This window comes from Ascaphus truei, chromosome 5 (assembly GCF_040206685.1).
Source record: "Ascaphus truei isolate aAscTru1 chromosome 5, aAscTru1.hap1, whole genome shotgun sequence".
In the NCBI taxonomy this organism is placed as follows: Eukaryota; Metazoa; Chordata; class Amphibia; order Anura; family Ascaphidae; genus Ascaphus; species Ascaphus truei.
The window spans coordinates 273,058,485-273,079,189 of record NC_134487.1 but is presented as its reverse complement, the minus strand read 5'-3'; the positions used below and the strand labels follow the sequence as shown (position 1 = coordinate 273,079,189).

Genomic DNA, 20,705 nt, shown 5'->3' with positions numbered 1-20,705 from the left:
ATCCCAGGACCTCTAGATGGGTCTGCCCCTATAGTGTGGGGCTCTGGTCTTGATGGTCTCTAGGCCATCCGGCCTAGAGTGGGCCTGCTTTCCCCCGATGGGGAAGACTGACAGCCTCCCTCTCTCCTTGGGGACCAGAATCAGACTCTCTAACTTTTAGCTACTCCCCTTGTAAAACCCTGGAAGGGGCGGGCTTATGGACTGTACCCACCTCCAAGGGGCTGTGCACAGGCCATGAGTCACCACCTTCCTACACTTTCAAGGGAAGCAGAAGGGGGGTCACTGGCCCATAGATTAACCCACTACTGCCTGGAACTTAACAGGACTTACATAGCAGATATACTATGTGCGGAAAGAAGGGTCCAATTGGACATACCCTGTTATATATGTATGTATGTATGTCTTTATTAACATAGATAATAATATTACCCCATTTGACTTCTCTCCTATACTGCTCCAACAACAACTCGCAGATCTCTCAATGAGTGGTGCTAAGTTGAAACAAACCAAATTCTTACTTCTGAGAGAAGAAACACACCATAAATGTGATGCTCATCTTCAACTTGAACTTAGACCGCGTTTATAGTGCCGGCGACATCACCCGTCGCCACAGGCGAAAGTTAAACTTTAGTTTTAAGCGACGTCGCTGGCGACAAGGCCAGTGACGTCACCAAGGAGGAGGACAGCGCTCTGTGATTGGTTTAGAGACAGTCACATGTGGCGACTGTCTCTAAAAAAAATCAAATTTAACTGGCTTCAAAATTTCAATTGATTTGTTTTGGAGCGATGTTGCGTCGCCAGGCACTATAAGCACAGCCTTAGTCTTTACAGAGTAAAACATGCCAGTTTGGAGGGGTTGTTCTTCTTGTGTCTTTGTTTGATGTTTTTTTTTAGAACTACGCACAAGCAATAGCTTGGTCTGTCAAGGTTGCCATATAAGCAGATTCTCCATGGTCTATAGTTTTCAACACTTGTATGTGTTTGTGTCAGTAGCCCCATTTGATCATGTTAGACTTTGATCTGCCCGTTTGCGTGCGTGGCATTTCAGCCATCACCATACTGACCAGTCTGTATTGGCCCACTGGGGAAAGTCCTCCTGGGCTTCCAGATCTATTTCAGTTCATCTTAAAGCATTTAGTCTTTAATTCCATAACCTCAGTTGTGCCTTGCCACCCAAAGGCACAACACTGGTCATAAAACTCAATTTAAGGTATTTAGTTACTCCTGTGTGAACATATAGTGGATACCTTAAAATCTTCCATCTTCAGTGATCTTTCTCTTTCTTTCTCCCTTCTGATATCAGCGGGTGCAATGCCAGACAAGTACGGACAGGTTAACATTTAGTGTTGGCTTTAGGCATCTTGTTATTCCATGACAGCTGTCATTTAGAACAGGGGTTAGTTTATTGGCATGGAATTATAGTTAATACATACTTTGCTGTGGAGTTTATAGCAGTGGTTCTTAAATTAGCTGGGTTGACGTTCCATCCAATGTCACCCCAAGTAGAAAGGGTTTGGATGATTAGCCATTGAGACTCTCCATCCCAGGTGATGTTGAGTTTCCTTTTATTTCTCAATGACATAGGTGAACAGCTGGCTACCTGTGTCTTTGTTGAGATGGTGCCACGCTTTTGTTTCTTTGGCGAAATAACTAATTATCAAAAACATATGTTATGTTGAATGAAGAAATAACAAGAGCTTCATTAATAGTTAAGGATCTGCAGGTTTTAATGCAGTATTGATGTTGTAATGTGATTTCCAGCTGTCTTTGAACTACAATGGTATTTACAGTAACTCTCCATCAATATGGGACAGAAATTGCCCTTTCTGTCGGAGTGAAAATTCAACCCAGCAGCCACAATGTTGCCAGGCAACATTTTGATACCTGTCTTCTGGGGTATCAGTCAGAGTTGCCATGGTAACTACATCCTGTCTTCCTAGGGACCAACTATGGAAACTGTTGTTACCATGGTGATATATCAGCTACAGCAGAGCAGGGTCATAGTCCATGACTATAATCTGGACAGATTTGTTTTATTATCACCCTAATGTCATTTATTTGTTCCTTTAATTGTTGTGAGCACTCATTTGTGTTCTCCAATATTAAGGATGATGAAAATCATAAGGGTGTAAGGGGGGCAGATGTTTGGAAAGTAGTTGCCCTGGCAACAGAGTTAGGGCGTATCAGATGGTGGTTGCCATGGAGATCTGGATGCTGACGACGGCTGGTAGGGTTGGGAGGACAGATTGGCTTCATGCTTATCTGCAGGCTTGTCAGTCAGAGCCCTTGCCGTCCTCACCTTCAAGATAACAGAGAGCACCCAGCAGAAGGGGAGTAAGACAGAGGAATAGTAAGAGGAGAGGAAAGAAAAGAAATAGGAGGCAGATACGGAGGGAAGAGGTGACCAGGGAAATAGGGAAATACAGGGGACATTTAAGGAAAGATATATTATTATAAACATATTTAAATATACAATATATTGAGAGAGGGTGAGTGAAAGGCAGATACAAGAGAGAGAGGCATTGGGAGAAAGATAGAAAAGGAGAGAGGAGGGTGAGAGACCCATATAGAGGGAACAGGAGAGAGGGAAAAGGAGAGAGGGAGAAGGAGAGAGGGAGAGAAAGAGAGAGAGATATTAATGGGATATATATCCATATAATTATATTTAGAGAGAAGATATTTCTATTAAAAACAGGAAGTGAAAGAGATTACCTAACTAAGCAAAGACCCATCCTAGCTGCTGTGATACCTTTATCCCACCACTCTCCAAGCCAGTAAGGACCATCACAGGGTGATACCAGCATGGCAGCCATCACCTGCACACGTTTCAGTGAGGAATACCAACTCTTCGAGGAACTGGGAAAGTAAGTTATAAGGGGTTTGCATATTTCCCTGCTGCTTCCTTGGGATTTTATTAAAAGGTGGTTAGGGAGAGGGGAGATACAAATATATTATGGGGCTTTTCTAAACCAAAATGTAGGAGAGGGTAAGGCATTCAAATATTGTTGCCGAATTTCAAAGGCTGATATATGTTTTCTATCGTTGGGCAATCAGGGGTAGGTTTGCCATCAGGTAATGTTACCCTATGGACTGTGCAATGCTATTACCTGGTGATAACCCAACTACTGATTGCTTCATTACATCGTAACTTACAATGCTAGGGTACATTTAAATGGAAAGTTATGAAAGGGTGTAAACATGTTGGTTCATGACATACTCCCAAAGGACATCTGCTCATTGTGGTTGCATTGTTTAGGGATTAAATTTGGATCTGGAACTGGTTAGAGACCATGAGGCTTTGTGAAGGAAGCTCTGTGTGTGCCCTATTTACAATCTACATGCTTTCTTCAGTCTCCTCCAGTTTCTGTAGGGGTAGATGACTTCATGGTAACAGCTGTTGTACTGTATTAGGGTTTATAGCACTCCCCTGTCATTACCCTGTTTATCTGTATATGTGTCTTCATTGCAAGACATGGAATCCCGGTTTGATGGGCTGAAGCACCAGGCAGCTCTGTGGTTTGGGGTTGGGTCCTCAAAACAAATCCACTGCCTTAGTAACATGCTGTGTTTTTCAACCTATGATTGTTAAAAGGTGACTGTAAGCACATAATTGCTGGAGCAATGATTTGCAGACCTCCTCAGCATTAATTACATATGTTAACACATTACCTGCAGTGAATGCTATCTGCTAATAGCTTCAAGGTTAATCATTTCAGAGTTCCTTATAGGAAATTGGATCTACAGTAACATATGGTTGTTTGGTGTACTGGGAATTGTCTAACACGAATCAAGGGCATCTTAACCCTTCCAATTGTCAGCTTGTCAAGTGCTATCTACTGTATGTGAAGAGCTGCCTACAATATTTCCTGATGTATGTTACACAATTCTGTCCCTGCTTTACTAATAATATATTGAAGCATAAAAAGCGTTTGTGCTACTCTAATTCTAATGTACATAAATGCATGTGGAAGTGCATCTGTTTGTAGATGCCTAGTTAGAACCTACTGTATGTGAATAACAGTGTAGCAGTAATTGTGTGCATACATTTAACATTGTGTATGGATAGGTGGTGTGTATTAAATGTAGGTCAAATATATAGGAAAGTGTCCTACTGGCAAAACTGTGACAAAAAAGTGGTTGAGAATAACAGCACCAGATTTATTAAAGAAGACCATCACATCGAAATCTGATGCAGTTTGCATATGTATTTATTAGCCCCCTCTATGTGTAAACGAATGCTGTGTGCTTGTCTAATTATACCAATGGGCAAGTACTGACCTCCAAGCCTAGTCATCTATGCTTTAACCAACAGTGAGAACAACAGAAAGAGCAGCAACAGCAGCATGTGTATAAAAGGAAATACATCCTGTTGCGAGCAAAACATTGGTTTAATCATACATCTGGTGCTAATTATTTGTCCCACTATGGCACCAACTTTGCATTTTTTTATATATGGCCCCAAATGCATGTGAATGTTAATCTGTTTGAGTTTGTGTGACCAAGAATGTACAGGCTGAACAATTAAATGTGATATTTGATACACCCCAAGCTGGAACGGCTGTTTCTCATACAGCTTCTCCCCACCCACTGCAGTGTAATGAAATGTAGCACAAAAAGCTTTAATGGGAGACCCTTCGCTGCTCTCCAGACCAGTCCCTAGAGCCGGGGTGGCCAACTCCAGTCCTCAAGGCAAACAAACAGGTCAGGTTTTCAGGATCTATCTGCTTCAGCACAGGTGGCTCAATCAGTGTCTCGGTCATTACAACTGAGCCACTGATTGGGCCACCTGTGCTGAAGCCAGGATATCCTGAAAACCAGACCTGTTGGCGGCCCTTGAGGACTGGAGTTGGCCACATATCAATGGTACTTTGCAGAGACATCTGAAGGGCCATTTGCTGCTTCATAGATTGGCTGCAGTTTTTAGCACAGCCCTCCTATGCAAAAATGAGTTATGAAATGAATACAGTACAGAGCTTTTGACTCCATGTTGGCTTACAGTATTTCAATCAAATCTAATTAAACAACAGAGCTGAAGCAGGTAGCACTTTAGGCATTTCATATGGATAGTGCACATAAGTGGCACAATAGCTTCTAATATGTCCATTGACCAAATTATATGCCAACCATTTCAACATGCAAATTCCTGGTGAAGGGCATTTTACTAAAAATATAGTTTTGTCTTTGTCATTCATGGGAATAAAAATGTAGATGTGATTTAATATCTGCTAAACATATGTTCCTATTTCTGCCAAGATATCTTGAAAAATAATACACTCACATTGATGGGTATTTGATAAAACAGACCTGTCAAGTAATTTGTAATAAGTCCCAGTTGTTGCCAGGAAATCATCAAGTCCCAACCTTCAGACAACAAAGAGTATCGTTCATCAAAGTCAAAATTATTGCATTTATTGTCATACAGTGGGCCAGAATCTTTGCGTTATTTGATAGTTAGGGTATAAAGTGCATGATTGAATGATGAAAAATAGGGCATTTAAGGGAAGCAGTGCCTCTTCGTTTTTTGAGGCATCGAAGCCTCATCTCAGGCTGATTAGCCCTGTTATTAAGTCAGAAGGGCATTCACACTATCTTATTCTGTACTTCAGCTCAAAAAGGAACTGAAAACATATTTAAAAAAAAAAAAAAAGAACATCAGAGTGTTTTTAGGTTACAATAATTCCGTGAGCCAAATCCTTAGTCCATCTCATAAAAATGAATTTGGTCAGGTGAGCATTTTCCTTGTTTTATTTTTAAGCCGTAAATATTAGCGTAGGTAGGAAAAAAAAGTTGTGTTTTCCATACAGTAGATTTATCTTCATTAAAACCAGGGAGACGGGATATGATGTCAGTAGTACTGTATGTATGCAGAACGCAATACATGCTTAAAACAAAATACCAGTACAGTAAGACCCCTGAATTCATGCTGTAGGGTACAGATGACAGGTCTATCAATGACCTCTGATGCTAGTGTTTGATTACAAGGTGACCAGTGCCAGATTAAGCCTTTTTATTTAATCCCTGTGTCCTGGTAATTAGAAACGGCTACTTCTACAGTAAAACCTGATTAGTGAGTAGCCCATTTTTTTAGTGTCTCTTTAGTTGCAATGTAATGTATGGGATTAGGTGAATATTGTCAAGGATCCGCATCCATTATTTCCTTGACTTATCCTGCGCCATGTTTACTAAGCAAGTGTTCACTCTGTTCGCGAGTAAAACATTCAGATTCACAAGTACCACACCATGGAATATTCTTGACTACATAAGTCTACTTGAACTCTGCATAAGGGCACCTGAGCATTTTTCTACATACAGTATTTACTAAGCAGTCTTAAATCAGAAGATACTTTCCAGCGCTGGAAGGCACCCTGCAGCCCTTTAAAAAATTAATGGGCTGTAAGGTGTCTTCCAGAGCGGTAAGATGTCTTACGGCAGAAGACTGCTTAGTAAATAGGAACCATGATGCTCTCTGCTGCCCCAGAATCCAACAAGTCTTGTTAATCCTGCAAAGTTAAATGTGGGCAGTTCCCAGTTTGTGGACAGTTCCAGGGTTAAAGAGTGTAAGGCCTCCTAATTGAGAGAAGATCAGGCCATCTTTAGTACAGTGTATACATCTTTTCGTAAAGAGGCAAGCCAAGCTGTTTTTTTCTCCTAATTTAATTAATTTTTTTTTAATAAAGGGGTCTGTGGCGCTGAACCCTATTAATTTCAGCACAAATTACCCCCTGCTTCCTGAGGTACTCACCTCCATGGTGGGTGCCGGTAGCCACTCCAGGGCTCATATTATGGCTGCTTTTCAAATCTTCCTGTGGGCCAACAGGAAGCAGTGACGTCACCCAGCCCATCCTATTGGCCTATGTGACTGGGGGAGGGGCGGGCTTTAAACTGCAGAAACCTGCAGGGGATACCGGCACACCCCCTTCGGAGGCAAGTATCTCCGAAAGCAGGGGGTCCCTGGATCTGAAATGAACGTGGTTCATCTATGAAGACCCCCCTGCTGCAAACCTGTATTTTAAAAAAAAATGCTTTGATTGCTCCTTTAATGTACCTTATATTTGCAAATTGGAGTTAAAAATGCAATGTGCGTTATCAGTGCGTTATCAACCTTCTTTTTGCAGTAGACATGCTCATTGATGTGACTGTTCAGATAGCCTTACCTATGGCGATGAAAGTCTATGCAAACTCTCTTTTTCACACATTGACACTGTCCAGTAGTTAACTCAGACTATTCTAGAATCCGAGAGAGTCCCCCTTTATATTTATCTCTGCCCTCCCCTCCCCCCTAGTGGGACAGGCAGCTCATTATACCTTAATTTCAAAGGAATTACCTGCTGGACGCATTATTCTGACCATTAAAATTTTTATAATGAGTCCTCCATCGCAGTAGCATACAAAGATGGCAAAAACCTTTCAGAAATTGCAACAAAAAAAAAGTGATCACTCTCTGCAGATGTGCACAGAGCCCAAAATTATGCAAATTTGCTCACCAGGTTAGTGTTATGCAATTCTACATAATTAGACCTCAGAGTCGTGGGAAGCCTAGTGATATATGTGCACATACTCTGACTATACACCCTCACTGAAGCACATTTTAGGTTTTTATTCCTTTCATGGTTACCATGGTAACATCAGAAATGTTTAATTATAAAACACTTTGATTTCCAAGAACATGATCATACATACTTACTCACAGTTGTTTGTTTGTTTTCTCTCTGCTAATAATGCTCTGTGTTTAGAACCCCACAGTACAAGTAATTCTTCGTTCTATATCACGCATGATGCATGTTCGTCCTGTAGGTCACATGCAGTGTAGCACTTTATACAATGACATTCTTCTTGGCAATGCCCTGGTTTTGGCTCAACACAATACAACATGTTCTTGGTTTCTCTTAACATTTCACAGTTTCTCTTTGTAATGCTCTTGGATTGGGTCACCCATGGTTGGCTCTAGCAATGTTTGGTCCTGTTCGGTCTGTGCATGATGGTGCCTTCTACTCCTTTCATGATACCACTGATAAGCCTTCTACGCCCACTACATTAAATTGTGTAGGGAGAATGTTAAAAGGGATAAAAAGTCAGACCCACTTCAACGAAAATGACCCAATAACCAAGGCTTTGGAAATGTTGACTACCTGCATTGGTCCACTGTGGGAGGCCACTTGTCCCCGTGGGAGCCTCGCAACAAAAAAAAAAAAGGCTACAGCTGCTGCGGAGATTTTGGGAGCACAGCTGTCAATCACCACTCTGCTTCTCCAAGTCACGCACCACAATACCTAGTATAGCATTATTATGTCCTGTATTATGGGACGCGAGTCGACGTCTGGTAGCAGAGTCGCTCTCGACTGTGGTCTTTTAGCTCCACAAAATAATCAGCAATTTTCGACGTCCCAACATGTGTTTATAGATTAAAGGGTCAGTCCCATGTAAGATCGATATTATATAATAATAGTGATCCCATAGAGGTTGAGGGTAGCAACTTGGTACATATTTCACAGGAAGCTGTGCAAACCTCCCTGGCTCCAGCCTTGGGTTCATCATAGCAAGGCATTTGTACTGAAAAGGCATTGGCTATTGATTTTTCTCCCAATAGAACAATATTGTTACACGTAATATTATTGCTAACCAAAGTGTATTCCTATGGGTATGCTCTATAGTCGACACCATGTCATGATCATACCAGAGTTTATCATCTAAATATATCACTTTATAGAGTGGCATTCTTTGGGGTAGTGTTATACATTTGGCACTTCGTATTATGTTTGAAATACAGTTCAGTATTTAACACACTCTAGCATAGATTTACTTGAGTTAAACATTGAGTTTGTCATGGTATGTTAGAATGAATTCTCTGGGTTTGACACACTATATTATGTTACATATTAAGTTTATACTAAAACATGGGATTTGTTAATGTAGTAATCGGTTTGGCACACTATTGCTTTGGTTTCCTAGGCAGAACTCTGCACACTGTGTCATGAAAACCAAAGTGCTAGTGATCTAGTCTTAACCCAATAAAGTAAAATATTCTTAAGCGGTTAAAATGTTTGACACAGTATAATGTGGTTTTCCTTGAGATAACACTGGTCATGGATATGCTACAGCACAGCATTCAGACAGGCAGTGGATCAGTCCTGGATAGTATCTAGTAGACATGTTCAGAACTCCTGCTGTCTTTAGGTGCCATTATTTCTATTCTGAGCCCCGGTGCAGCTTCTGCAACAAATTCAATAAACTATTGACCAAACCATCTTTTCTTTCCTAGGGGAGCTTTCTCTATCGTCCGCAGATGTGTAAAAGTTTTATCTGCTCAGGAGTTTGCCGCAAAAATCATTAACACTAAGAAGCTTTCTGCCCGAGGTGAGTGTGGGGTAAAGAAACCAAGAAAACTTTCTGCGCCCCAGATGTTTCAGGTAGATAAAGTCAAACTCCATACTGGGTGTGCATCAGGAATACACCTGGATATTAGTTATGTGAAACTATAAAGATGAATGTAGGATGGAGATGGAAAGTTGTGCATGTGGAAAAAATATGGCAAAGAAATGTTAAATGTGGTGCGCTGCACAATATGGAAAAATATCATTGATAAATGTATGGTATATAATAATTTGCACTATGGTACAAAATCTCTTCTGTGGTTCTCCCGTAAGAAATAACCCACATAAACAAAGCAATAGAAAGAAAAGCAGAGTAAACTCTAATAAGTAAGAGTCTCCACACTGTTTGCTTCAAAAGTATTATATTAGTCAAACAAAAGAGTAAAAAGCAAAATTAGTATAACAAAGGCATACAGTACAAAGAACCGACACAGAACCCTTATGGCTTCGGGACAACACGTCAAGAGAAATGTGTGTGCCAGACACGGAAGTGAGGAAGAAGTAAAGAAGGGTGTAATGTACAGTAGGAGACAATCATGTGTATAAATGCACAGGAGACCATCGGGAAGAGTGTGGGAGTGAGTGAATATGGGAGAGAGAAAGGAATGGGATAGAGAGAACTGGAATGTCTCATTTATTTGAAATGCGGCTCACTCATCAGAAGGCAGTTTTTCTGTTATTAGAAACTTAGATTGTAAGCTCTTTGGGGGACAGGAACTCTTTTTCCTAATGTTTAAGTTTATGTCACGTGGGGTACTGCTGTAAAGCACTATGCACATGGATGGCCCTATATAAATAAAGATATACATACATTAGCATAGGAGTACCAGTTGCTCAACAGACCTCTACTGAGTCTCACTATTTGAAATCAGAATGATCTTTTCCCACAAATCTCAATCACTGTGATCCTTAAAACGTGGTGGCTTTGGGAAAAGAGTGTGAGAAAGACGTTTTGAGAATGTGGGAGCAAAATACAGATTGGATGACAGGGGGAAGTGAGTTGAAGAAGCGAGAGAGGTGTTCTAACTACAGTAAGTGCTTGATTGTGCATATACAGTAGGTAGAGCATGGCGAGTGAGAAAAAGTGAGAGAAAGATGGGGAAAAACAAAAAACGCCATACTTTCTAAATGGCGTTCAATAAATTGAATTGGTTTTTAAAATGTGCCAAAATAAATGTTTGTTTAGTAAATCTGGGTCAAAGTGTACGTGGGGAGGATAGAGTAAGAAAAGGATCAGGAGGAGAGACAAAGAGGTAATAATAGAGATGTATTTATACTAGAGAAGGGGAAGAGGGCAGATAAGAGAATAAAAGAGAGCCAGAGAGACCCAGCTGTTGTAAGAGGAGGTTTCCCCATCCTCCTCCCTTATTTTCTCTACACCATACATGTAGTCAGCAGGCAAGAAGAGCCTTTTTCTGATTTCAATGCTGCTGGGTGAGTTAACAGCAGATGGGAACCCGGGGAGGAAAGTGGCAGAGAAGCGAGTAAGATCAAACCTGCCGGCATAGCTGTGACAATGGCTCCTTATCCCTGTTCCACGAACCTTGAGACTGCCCGGAATTTTGACAGCTCGCACATCGGCAATGCTTCCATACAGTATTTGTGCTATATCCACTGCCTCTGCTCAAAATATTTTTGTGCTGTTAAATGGGACAGGTTAAAGCTCCTTAAGGCTTACTTGAACCGTGGGGACCTCTTATGCTGCTCCATTGTCCCCTGACGTCTGTGGACCCCCCAGTTCTCCTGCTCTCGCACCAGGCAGAATATGTGCCCGCCAGACGCAAAATGGCAGCAGAGTCCGGGCTCAGCCATGACGGCCTGGCAGCCATGCGGCTTTCTACTGGTGACCCCACGACCATCTTTGTAGTTCGGCAGCCATAATTGCAGATGTGTTTGTCAAAACCGACCTAAAAAAAAAGGACAAACATGTAGGTAACTGGCGGGTCCTGAACTCTGGGGGATTGAAAAAGATAAGGTAAAAAATATATATCAATTGAGGGGACGTGTGTGTGTGGGTAATTTAAAAAAACTTCTTGCTCCAAAAAACTTAAACTAAACAAGGCCTACATTGAATTACCCTTTATTTAAATAGATTGTTTAAATAAATTGTCCTTCCCTGCATTCAAGTACACTATATTTTAACCTCGTCTGCTAAAGCAATGTTTTGCTGGCTTAATAAAACTCTGACCAAGAATACAACATACAAAAAAAAGTTCAGGACTGAACAAAAGAAAAGTCAGTCGTGTGATTCACAAAATGCACACATTTTTTTAAATGGGACAAATTTGAAGAACAGGTGCATTTAAAGGCCACTAAAATCTCTTGGCAACAAGAACAGGCAGTATATGTGCTGCCAGCATAGAATTGTTTGTGATGGTTTTTCAGTGATTCCCCACTGTTTGATTACCTTCTGTTCCCTAATGCAATTACCCTATCATTGTGTTGGGGGAAAAAAAAAGAGTTTAAAGCACAGTGCTGTTACGCATCAATGGAACTGACCAGGGCGCTAAAGCCATGGCATTAATATTGGCCATGAGCACCGTAGGCTTTTTCCTATCGGATTATTACACACTCACATGCCAAGATCCTGAACATGGAGTTATATTTTGGTAACTGACACCCAATCATGCTTAGGTCCCATAAAAGACACATGGGCCTGCTCAAAATGTTATGAAACCCAAAGGTAGTCAAAAACACATTAACCTATGGCAGGGATCCATCAAGCCGCGATGCGGGAGTATCATACCCATGTCTGGCGGTAGCTGCAATTTAAGTCAATGGCAGTTACAAAGTTACATAGTTATGAGGTTGAAAAAAGACATACGTCCATTAAGTTCAAGCTATGCTAAATTTAGATGACAGATACTTTATCCTATATTTATACTTACATATATATTGATACAGAGGAAGGCAAACAACCCCACCGTGAAATAATGATCTCTAATGATATCTTCCAAGGGGAACATCCCTGGATCAACATCCTTCCCATGTTTACTTATTTGGTATATCCCTGTATACCTTCCTTTCTAAAAAGATGCCCAATTTTTTTTTTTTTTTTTAAAGATAGCTATTGTATCTGCTATCACAATCTCCATGGGTAATTAATTCCACATTTTAACTGCCCTTACTGTAAAGAACACTTTCCTTTGTTGCTGGTGAAATCTCCTTTCCTCCAACCTTAGGGGATGCCCCCGAGTCCTTTGTACTGCCCTTGGGATGAATAGTTCTTTTGAAAGCTCCTTGTATTGTCCCCAAATATATTTGTATATAGCTATCATATCATAAAGATGCCTCTTTTCTAACATAAACAAATCTAATTTAGCTAGCCTCTCCTCATGAATCAGAAGATCCATCCCCTTTATTAATTTGGTGGCTCTGCTCTGCACTCTCTCTAATTCCATAATGTCTTTTCTATGGAGTGGTGACCAAAATTGTACTCCATATTCAAGGTGTGGTCTTACTAATGCTTTATAAAGGGGAATCATTATGTTTACTTTCCTTCCATCCATTGCCCATTTAATGCAAGATAAGATCTTGTTTGCCTTTGCAGCTACTGCATGATATTGAGCACTATTGCTAAGCCTGCTGTCTACAAACACTTCTAAATTCTTCTCCATCAAGTTTTCTCCTAATTTATCCCCATTTAATTTGTAAGTTGCCTGTTTATTCTTGTTTCCCAAATGCATAACCTTACATTTATCTCTGTTAAACCTTATCTGCCATTTACCTGCCCAGGTTTCCAGTCTATCCAAGTCCTTTTGGAGAGAAATTACATCCTGCTCTGATTCTACTACCTTACACAATTTAGTGTCATCAGCAAAGATGGAGACTTTTATCTCTATGCCAACCTCAATGTCATTAATAAACAAGTTAAAAAGTAAGAAGTACTCCACTCCACTCTACTCGCAACTTTAGCTCAACCTTAAAAAGTTCAATTTATTACAACACTCTGTTGTCTATCCTTCAACCAGTTTTCAATCCAGTTGCAAATATCTTTACCGAGTCCAATTTGCTTTATTTTGTACACCAACCTCTTGTGTGGTACTGTGTGAAAAGCCTTTGCAAAATCTAAGTAGACCACATCAACTGCATTACCCTGGTTTAAATTCCTACTTACCTCCTCAAAGAAACTAATAAGGTTAGTTTGGCACGACCTTCCCTTCATAAATCCATGCAACTATTACTAATAATGTTGTTTTCCATGAGGTATTCCTGAATATTATCCCATACTAAACCTTCTAGTAGGTTTCCCACTATTGATGTCAGGCTTACAGGTCTGTAATTCCCCAGTAATGATCTAGCTCCCTTTTAAAATATATGCACCGCATCTGCTTTATGCCAATCTTGTGGTACTGAGCATGTTCAAATGATATCCTTGAATATCAAATGTAATGGTTTGGCTATTACTGCACTTAATTCCTTAAGAACTCTTGGATAAATGACACCGGGGCCAGGTGCCTATGAACTTCTTCCTCAGCTCCAGCACCAGCAGGTGTGATGCGCAGACACCCTCTCTTCCCCCGAGCCCGCTCCAGCACCAGACGTTGATCCAGTAGGGTGACGCGCTCTTGCAGTGTGACACGGAACTTCTGGGGTCTGCTACTAGAACGCGCTTCTTACCTCGCAATTCACCTACAGTACTTGCCCTGATACTGGTAGCTGCATTGCTAATACCTTGTAGCTGAGGCCCACCGCCACTTTTTCCGTCGCCGCTTCTTCCGCCGCCACCGCAATCAGGTAGGCATGGGGGCACATGGGGGGGGGGGGGGGCGATTGATGATGAGGGGGACTGCTGAAAGGGACTGGGGGAGATGAAGGGTTCTGGGGGAGATGATGAAGGGTGCTGGGGGAGAAGATGAAGGGTGCTGGGGGAGATGATGAGGGGTGCTGTGGGAGATGATGAGGGGTGCTGGGGGAGATGATGAGGGGTGCTGGGGGAGATGATGAGGGGTGCTGGGGGAGATGATGAGGGGTGCTGGGGGAGATGATGAGGGGTGCTGGGGGAGATGATGAGAGGTGCTGGGGGAGATGATGAGGGGTGCTGGGGTTTTTTATATGTTATTTTGTGCATTTTTGTATGTCTGCGGTCTCACCAAATAAACCCTATTTTATTCAACAATGTTGTCCTGCCTGGTGGATTGATCCAAGAAGTTATAAAGGTGTTAAATGAGCTGGTCTTCCGTGACAGGCTTTTAAAAAAAGAAATGTATAATTTTCTATATCATTCTGCTTGAAATTAGACTACATTGTGAAAATATAAATTATAATTATTATTATTATTATCACTGACTCTTTCCTAGTTCCTATTCCTATTCCAAACAATAACTACAATGTAATTTTGTTTCAAGTAAACATCGCAAATAAATGTATAATTTTGAATAATAAATGCCGTTTTACCCGTGCGGCCCGAATCTGTTTTCCTTGGAGCATTTCGGCCCTTCTCACTTTACAAGTTGTGCAGGCCTGATATAGAAGTTGTCGTTTCCTCCTGCGGCACTACTACAGTATTTCAATTGAGTCTTCCCTGGTAAACACAGAGGCAAAGCATTTGTTTAATACCTCTGCCTTTTCCTTATCTCCAATAATTTGCCTGCCCATCTCACACTGAAAGGGTCCTATATTTTCTTTTCTAATTTTTTGTTATTAAGGCACTTAATGAACTTTTTAGGGTTGATTTTACTTTCTATTGCAATCCCTTTTTCATTATCCATTTTTGCTCATTTGATTGCCCTTTTGCAACTTTTGCTACATTCCTTATAATTCTGATACGATGCCTCCGTCCCTTCTGACTTCAAGAATCTAAATGCCTGCCTCTTCTTTTCCATTTCCTCCCCTACCTGTTTATTTAGCCACATTGGTTTAGACTTGTTTCTTTTATATTTATTACCCATGGGTATATACACTGATGAATGTGCTTTTCTAACAACGTTTTAAAGACTGCCCATTTATCTTCCACATTTTCCCCTGCAAAAACATCACCCCAATTTATTTTAATTTATGGCTGTTCCTGCTGGATCGAGTTGCAATACCCTGCATCACAGTTTGATGATTTTGAGACTATGGGACCTATTCTGATCGCTCCAAAGTGTTACAGACCGCTTCTAAAGGGCCCTTTAGAAGCAGATTGGTATTCTTTATATTCTGTAAGCCTCATTGCATGTCCAATCCGTGTCTAAAAGAGTTTTTTTAGAAGCGCTTTCACTCTGGCTCTGCCAATCCGATTGGTTTGTTAAAAAAAGCCTCCAACTCGCATTTTTATTTCAAATAAAACTGCTATTCCAGTAGCTCCGTTATGCAAATCGCTTCTAAAAACTCTCCTTTTTTTCACGCCACCTCAAGGGTGGCCAGATTGGTATTGCGAGATACATCTACAGCCTGAAATATGTGGTTAGGCTGAGAGAGCAAAACCAAAAAAAATCAGATTGCAGATGGAGTTAGCACCACTTCAGGTCATTCCATTCCTAAAACAATCTGGGCTGTTTGACTGTTAAAACGTGTAGTTGGTCAATTTTGTTTTTAGAAGCGGTTTAGTAGAAGCGATTTGCAATAAAGAATAAGGTTTTTCCCACATTTCATCCTGCTACTTCTGAACGTGCCAAACCATGAGGTTTGGCAATGACAACTTCGGAGCTATGGGAACAGGCCCCTATGTCTCTGCATTAAAAGGTGCAAAAGTTGGATTTCACATGCAAGACTCCACCATTGGAAATCAACAAGTTGCAACATTAAGCAATGCTTAGTATGACCACGCAACAGAGTAACCCAGGGGTGCGTAAAGTTTTTTTTGCTGCGCCCTCTCTGTGTGCTGGCCCCAGCGCGTGCATCTCCCCCTCTCCAGTGACCCGGCGTCAAATGATGCCGAGGGTCACGTGACATCGCGTCACTCACGTGACCCCGCAGCGTCATTTGACGGCCGTTACCATGACGACGCGCCACGTCACATGACCCCACGGCGTCGTTTGATGCCGCGTTGTCATGGTGACGTGACCAGAAACCGGTTGAATCCCAATAAGTTGAGGTTGCAGAGGCCTCGCGTGGTCCCCTGGAATTTAATTTAAATGCCTCGGGGAAGAGCGCGGGGCCTCTGCAACCGCCCGCGCCCCTCCCCCCCCCACCCAGGAAAATCCCCAGTTTGCGCACCCCTGGTGTAACCCATAGAACTAATAAAAGCCCCAAATATGCACATGTATTTATAGCGGTTAACTCCAGTTGTCCAAAAAGCAATAGTGTGTTAGAACTATTATGGGGAAGAACTCTGTTTTAGATTGTTGTTCTACAACCATTTGGGAAGGCAACACACAAGGTGCAATCTACTAGCTGCAAAATAGGTACACACCACTGCAGCCCAGAGACTGATAACTGCCCCCCAAAAGGATTAAATCAGATCTCAATAAGATTTGTTCATTGGGATATTTTAAATTATGGTCGGATACAGTGGACCTTCATGCTGCAAAGTATTGTGATGGGCACTATTTGCTGCTACTTCTTTTTATACAAAGTTTATATCAGCAATCCACACGGTGCTTTTTGGGACCTCTTGGGACTGCCGGTGACATTGCTGAGAGAATTGTCAACTGCTCCTTCATTTTGTGGCAATACAACCTGAGATACTTCCCTCGAGTTTCACTCCGACGCACCAAACATCAAGACACAGTTGTGGGTGAAAATTGCCACAGCATTTTATTCACAATCTTGTACATAAGTGAAGAGGACCTTGCCAGTACCACGTGTATATGTAGAGCTCCAGAGGAACATGTACACCAGCCACCAGATGTACTACAATCCGAATTCCGTAACCAACACTGCAGGAGAGCACAACACCAGGCCCATTACCACAGAGTATTAGTATTAGTGCTGCCTCTACTTCAATGAGACCACAGCACCAAACTCTACCTTCAGGCATGGGCTGTAGCCAGTAGTGGGATTCAGAAATGTTTGCAACAGGTTCTCTCTCGACACGTTTGTTTATTTTGGACAATAATCATCCGTGGAATAGCGCGAGTAATAATTGCGACCCTGGAATGTGAATAGCAGCCGTACAGCTTAGGACCAATGATCTGTAAATACTGACATTTTTCACACAACCTATAGTGTTATTTTCTGTACCAAAATAACTACATTTTAATGTGTCTCTGCTAATAGAGGGGTATATTTAGGAGCCCATGTTAGACACGTGTTAAGTTTCTCAGGTATACAACCCCCCCCCCCTGCATCTCACATCACCCTCCCCCCCTGCATCCCACATCACCCTCTGCCCCCCCTCACATCTCCCCCGATCTTCCCCCCATATTGTCCCCTTACAGCTCCCCCAGATCTTCCCCTCACATCTCCCCACACATCTCCCCCAGATCTCCCAATAACCTCAAAGTACGAAGTGGGATGGCAAGCAGCCTCCCCCAGCATGCTCCGGCATTGAATCTCCAGGCATCTTTCCCCCTGCATCTTTCCCCTACAAATCTTTTCAATATGGCCACGCGACGTCACATGGCGCCACGTTGCCATGACAATGCGACACCGTGTAACGTCGTGATGTCACGTAGCGTCCAGTTGACATAGCAACGGGCATCACGTGGTGCAGTTACGTCATGTGGCGTCCCCGTTGGCATGGCAATGCGGCACCATTTGACGCCGCGCGTCCATATTGAGAAGAGATGCAGGGGAAAGATGCTGGGAGATGCCGCCCACCCGCGCAGGTGAGAGAATTAAGGACCGGTTCGGCGAACTTGTGAAATTTTAGGAACAGGTTCGCATGAAACGGTGCGAACCGGCTGAATCCCACCACCGGATGTAGCAATGCCTCTCCCCAATGCGATTAAAGCACTGTCACTCTCGGTAGTTTGAACTCTATCCTGCTTTGGTCACCATTAATTAGCCACTGGTGCTGGTACACTCACGCGGCGTCCAGCTCAGCCGCTCACATTCAACTGCACAACAGAGTAGGTGCCAGGAATAGTGAAACTCGTGGTGTTTATTCATATCTCATGTGCAGAGATGTGTAAACACACTACATAACATTTCAGGGGTGTAACCCCCTTTGGCCAGGTGTATATCACCTACTCTGTTGAGCACCGCCTCTCTCACCATGGGAGGACAGCACTGTCTTGCCGCTCACCATTGGCATGTAGCGCTGCCTCTCCCTCCATGAGCAGACACATGTCACCTACTGTAGCATCACTTCTCCCAATCCACCTCCCAGCATGGGAGATAAAAAAAAAAAAAAACATTTTATAATTATTAATTGAACTCAATGCCATTTTTAATAAGTCTTAACGCATAGTTTGATTTCTATAGCAGGTTTTAACCCCACCTCCCAAGCAGTGCAAGATATTTGCAACTCTTTTCTGTTTGGGATAATTTGTTTTCAATAGTCCCAGCAGTTTGAGCTGCAAACTGTAACAATAGATAATGTTACTTTAGTAATCTAAGGATATATTGTAGCTGCTGAGTTAGACTGACTGAAGTAGCTATTATGTTAGGCACAGAATCAGGATTTTTTTTACAGCTTTATTAGAGGAGCACCAAACTATTGCCAGTTTAGGCAAGAATGTAGATTATACATTGTCACGTGCTTTACATATAAAAATAAAGAAAAAAGAAAACAAAAAAGGGGAGGGGGAATGTACTGTAATGTTGCTGCTTTAAAGGTAGTACGTGGGTGGTTACAAGAGCATAAGAACAAAAGATTGGCGAAAATAAGACTATATTTATCAAAGAAAAAAAATCCAATTGGAATCAATGTACAGAAAAAATGTTTGACGCACAGAATCAAATGATATTTCTGCTTCAAATGTAAGAGAATTTCTTATGTATCACATAGGTTATTAGTCACCTCAGACCTGACACATTTTCTTTTACGCTAGTTAACTTCTCGCTGAAGCAGAATTTAATACATCCCATTATGTGGGACATGTAAATCCTCATGCACAGGGCTCCTATTGACACTCACTATATTTCCAGCTGACACACACTGGATCACATTTGAGCAAAGTGATTGATTCTAAGAGACGCAACGTGAAAATGACAGTTTTGCTGTGAAATTGCTTTGACACATTGCCCCCCTAGATAACGCTAAGGGGGTAATAATATATACTCTAATATTGCTGTCTTCAGCTGAAATCCCCACTCAAGTTACGGGGACTTCCGAAAACAACCCCAATAGCTGCATCAGATGATAGTAATTGAGGCCTTAAGGTCTTTATTCTATATCCACCAAAACGTTAATTCAGGCCATTTTTGGGGGGTACTTTCTATTGACTTCAACTGAGAATTACGCAGGAAAATAACCAAAACTGCCACTTTGCTGGATATAGAATTACCCCCTAAGTGTTTCTATGTAGTGTACCTTTTTCAGAAGGGGAGGGGGGATATTCTTCAAACTCATCATGAAATGGTTCATTTCCAACTATATTGCCGCTAAAACTCAAACCAAGGCGTTCATCCTGTGCTCTCATTCCCAGCATAGCAACAGGGAACAGCGGAGAGTTGCTTCACAGGTAAGGGGTTAACGAACCATTAGTGACTAATCCTTTAGCAGAAATTTATAACACTTGGCAGCTCCACTATTTTGTTCCCAGCTGGCACTTTGTTTCCGCCACAGTTGCACAACTGTGAATGTTATTTGTATGTGTTTGTTTTGGAGAAGGAAGATATTTGGGGGACATGCACTGTGGCTTCCTGTGCTGTGCCTGTTAAGTGTGTTAACAATTGGACTGGGTATTTGTACATTGCTGTTGCCCAATGCCCACGCTGTTTCTTTGCTGTGTATGAATGCAGGGTTTGGTACAGTATATCACGGTTAGGGAACATGTGTCTTCCAGCAGCTGTGTATTGGGTTACGTTTCTTTGATTTTGTCCCACTTTCAACAGCATGCGATTTAGTAAGTCATTAATATTTCAAACGCTGTTGAAAAAAAATAAAGTAGTGGTCGTATGCTTGCATGCAAGAGAGCACAATTATTTTTTAATAAGGGAACCAGGCTTTTTGTACATCGTATTAAAGCTGCAGTTCAAGCTGCTGTTTAAAAAATTTAAATAAAAAAATTCCCATTCAATATGTGCATCAATACAATCTGCACACTGACAAGTGATTAGCTAAGCTGCAGATCGATCCGTTCTCCTGTAATCGATCGCTTGCTCAGGGTTATTTAATTCAGTTCTTGCACAGCATTGTGGGCAATGTAGTCCAACAATATTATGTGACTGGGCAGTTACTAGATACAATTGGTGCACTGCTAGAGAGAGGGTGGGGCTCAAGAGCCAGAGCATATCAGAAGGGGAAGGGGACTGTCACTTTGGAAATGATTCCTGCATTAGAAACATTAAAAATGTCTTTAA

The 20,705-nt window shown here is 41.8% G+C and overlaps 1 protein-coding gene and 2 long non-coding RNA genes across 14 annotated transcripts in view; 1 reads left to right on the top strand and 2 right to left on the bottom strand.

Annotated features, from left to right (window-relative positions):
* Nucleotides 1-1,728: 1,728 nt before the first annotated feature.
* LOC142495933 (uncharacterized) lies at nt 1,729-6,816 on the bottom strand. Its single transcript, XR_012801863.1, has 3 exons — nt 6,743-6,816; nt 5,305-5,361; nt 1,729-2,299 (listed from the first exon to the last, which is right to left on the bottom strand). It is a non-coding gene; the product is annotated as an uncharacterized LOC142495933 (long non-coding RNA).
* CAMK2A (calcium/calmodulin dependent protein kinase II alpha) overlaps nt 2,198-20,705 on the top strand; it is a 91,511-nt gene continuing 73,003 nt past the window's right edge. For 2 of the 5 annotated variants that reach the window (XM_075602075.1, XM_075602074.1), the window contains exons 1-2: nt 2,198-2,864; nt 9,260-9,354. In XM_075602075.1, coding sequence (XP_075458190.1) covers nt 2,803-2,864; nt 9,260-9,354 — 157 coding nt within the window. In that variant the 5' untranslated portion in view covers nt 2,198-2,802. The remainder of the gene's footprint in view (nt 2,865-9,259; nt 9,355-20,705) is intronic. The other 3 variants (XM_075602076.1, XM_075602078.1, XM_075602077.1) reach the window with 2 other exon arrangements.
* The window catches only part of LOC142495932 (uncharacterized), a 48,401-nt gene continuing 37,421 nt past the window's right edge, over nt 9,726-20,705 (bottom strand). For all 8 annotated transcript variants that reach the window (XR_012801857.1, XR_012801858.1, XR_012801855.1 and 5 more), the window contains 2 exons: nt 14,769-14,895; nt 9,726-11,278 (listed from right to left, as the gene is read on the bottom strand). This is a non-coding gene — a long non-coding RNA (uncharacterized LOC142495932). The remainder of the gene's footprint in view (nt 11,279-14,768; nt 14,896-20,705) is intronic.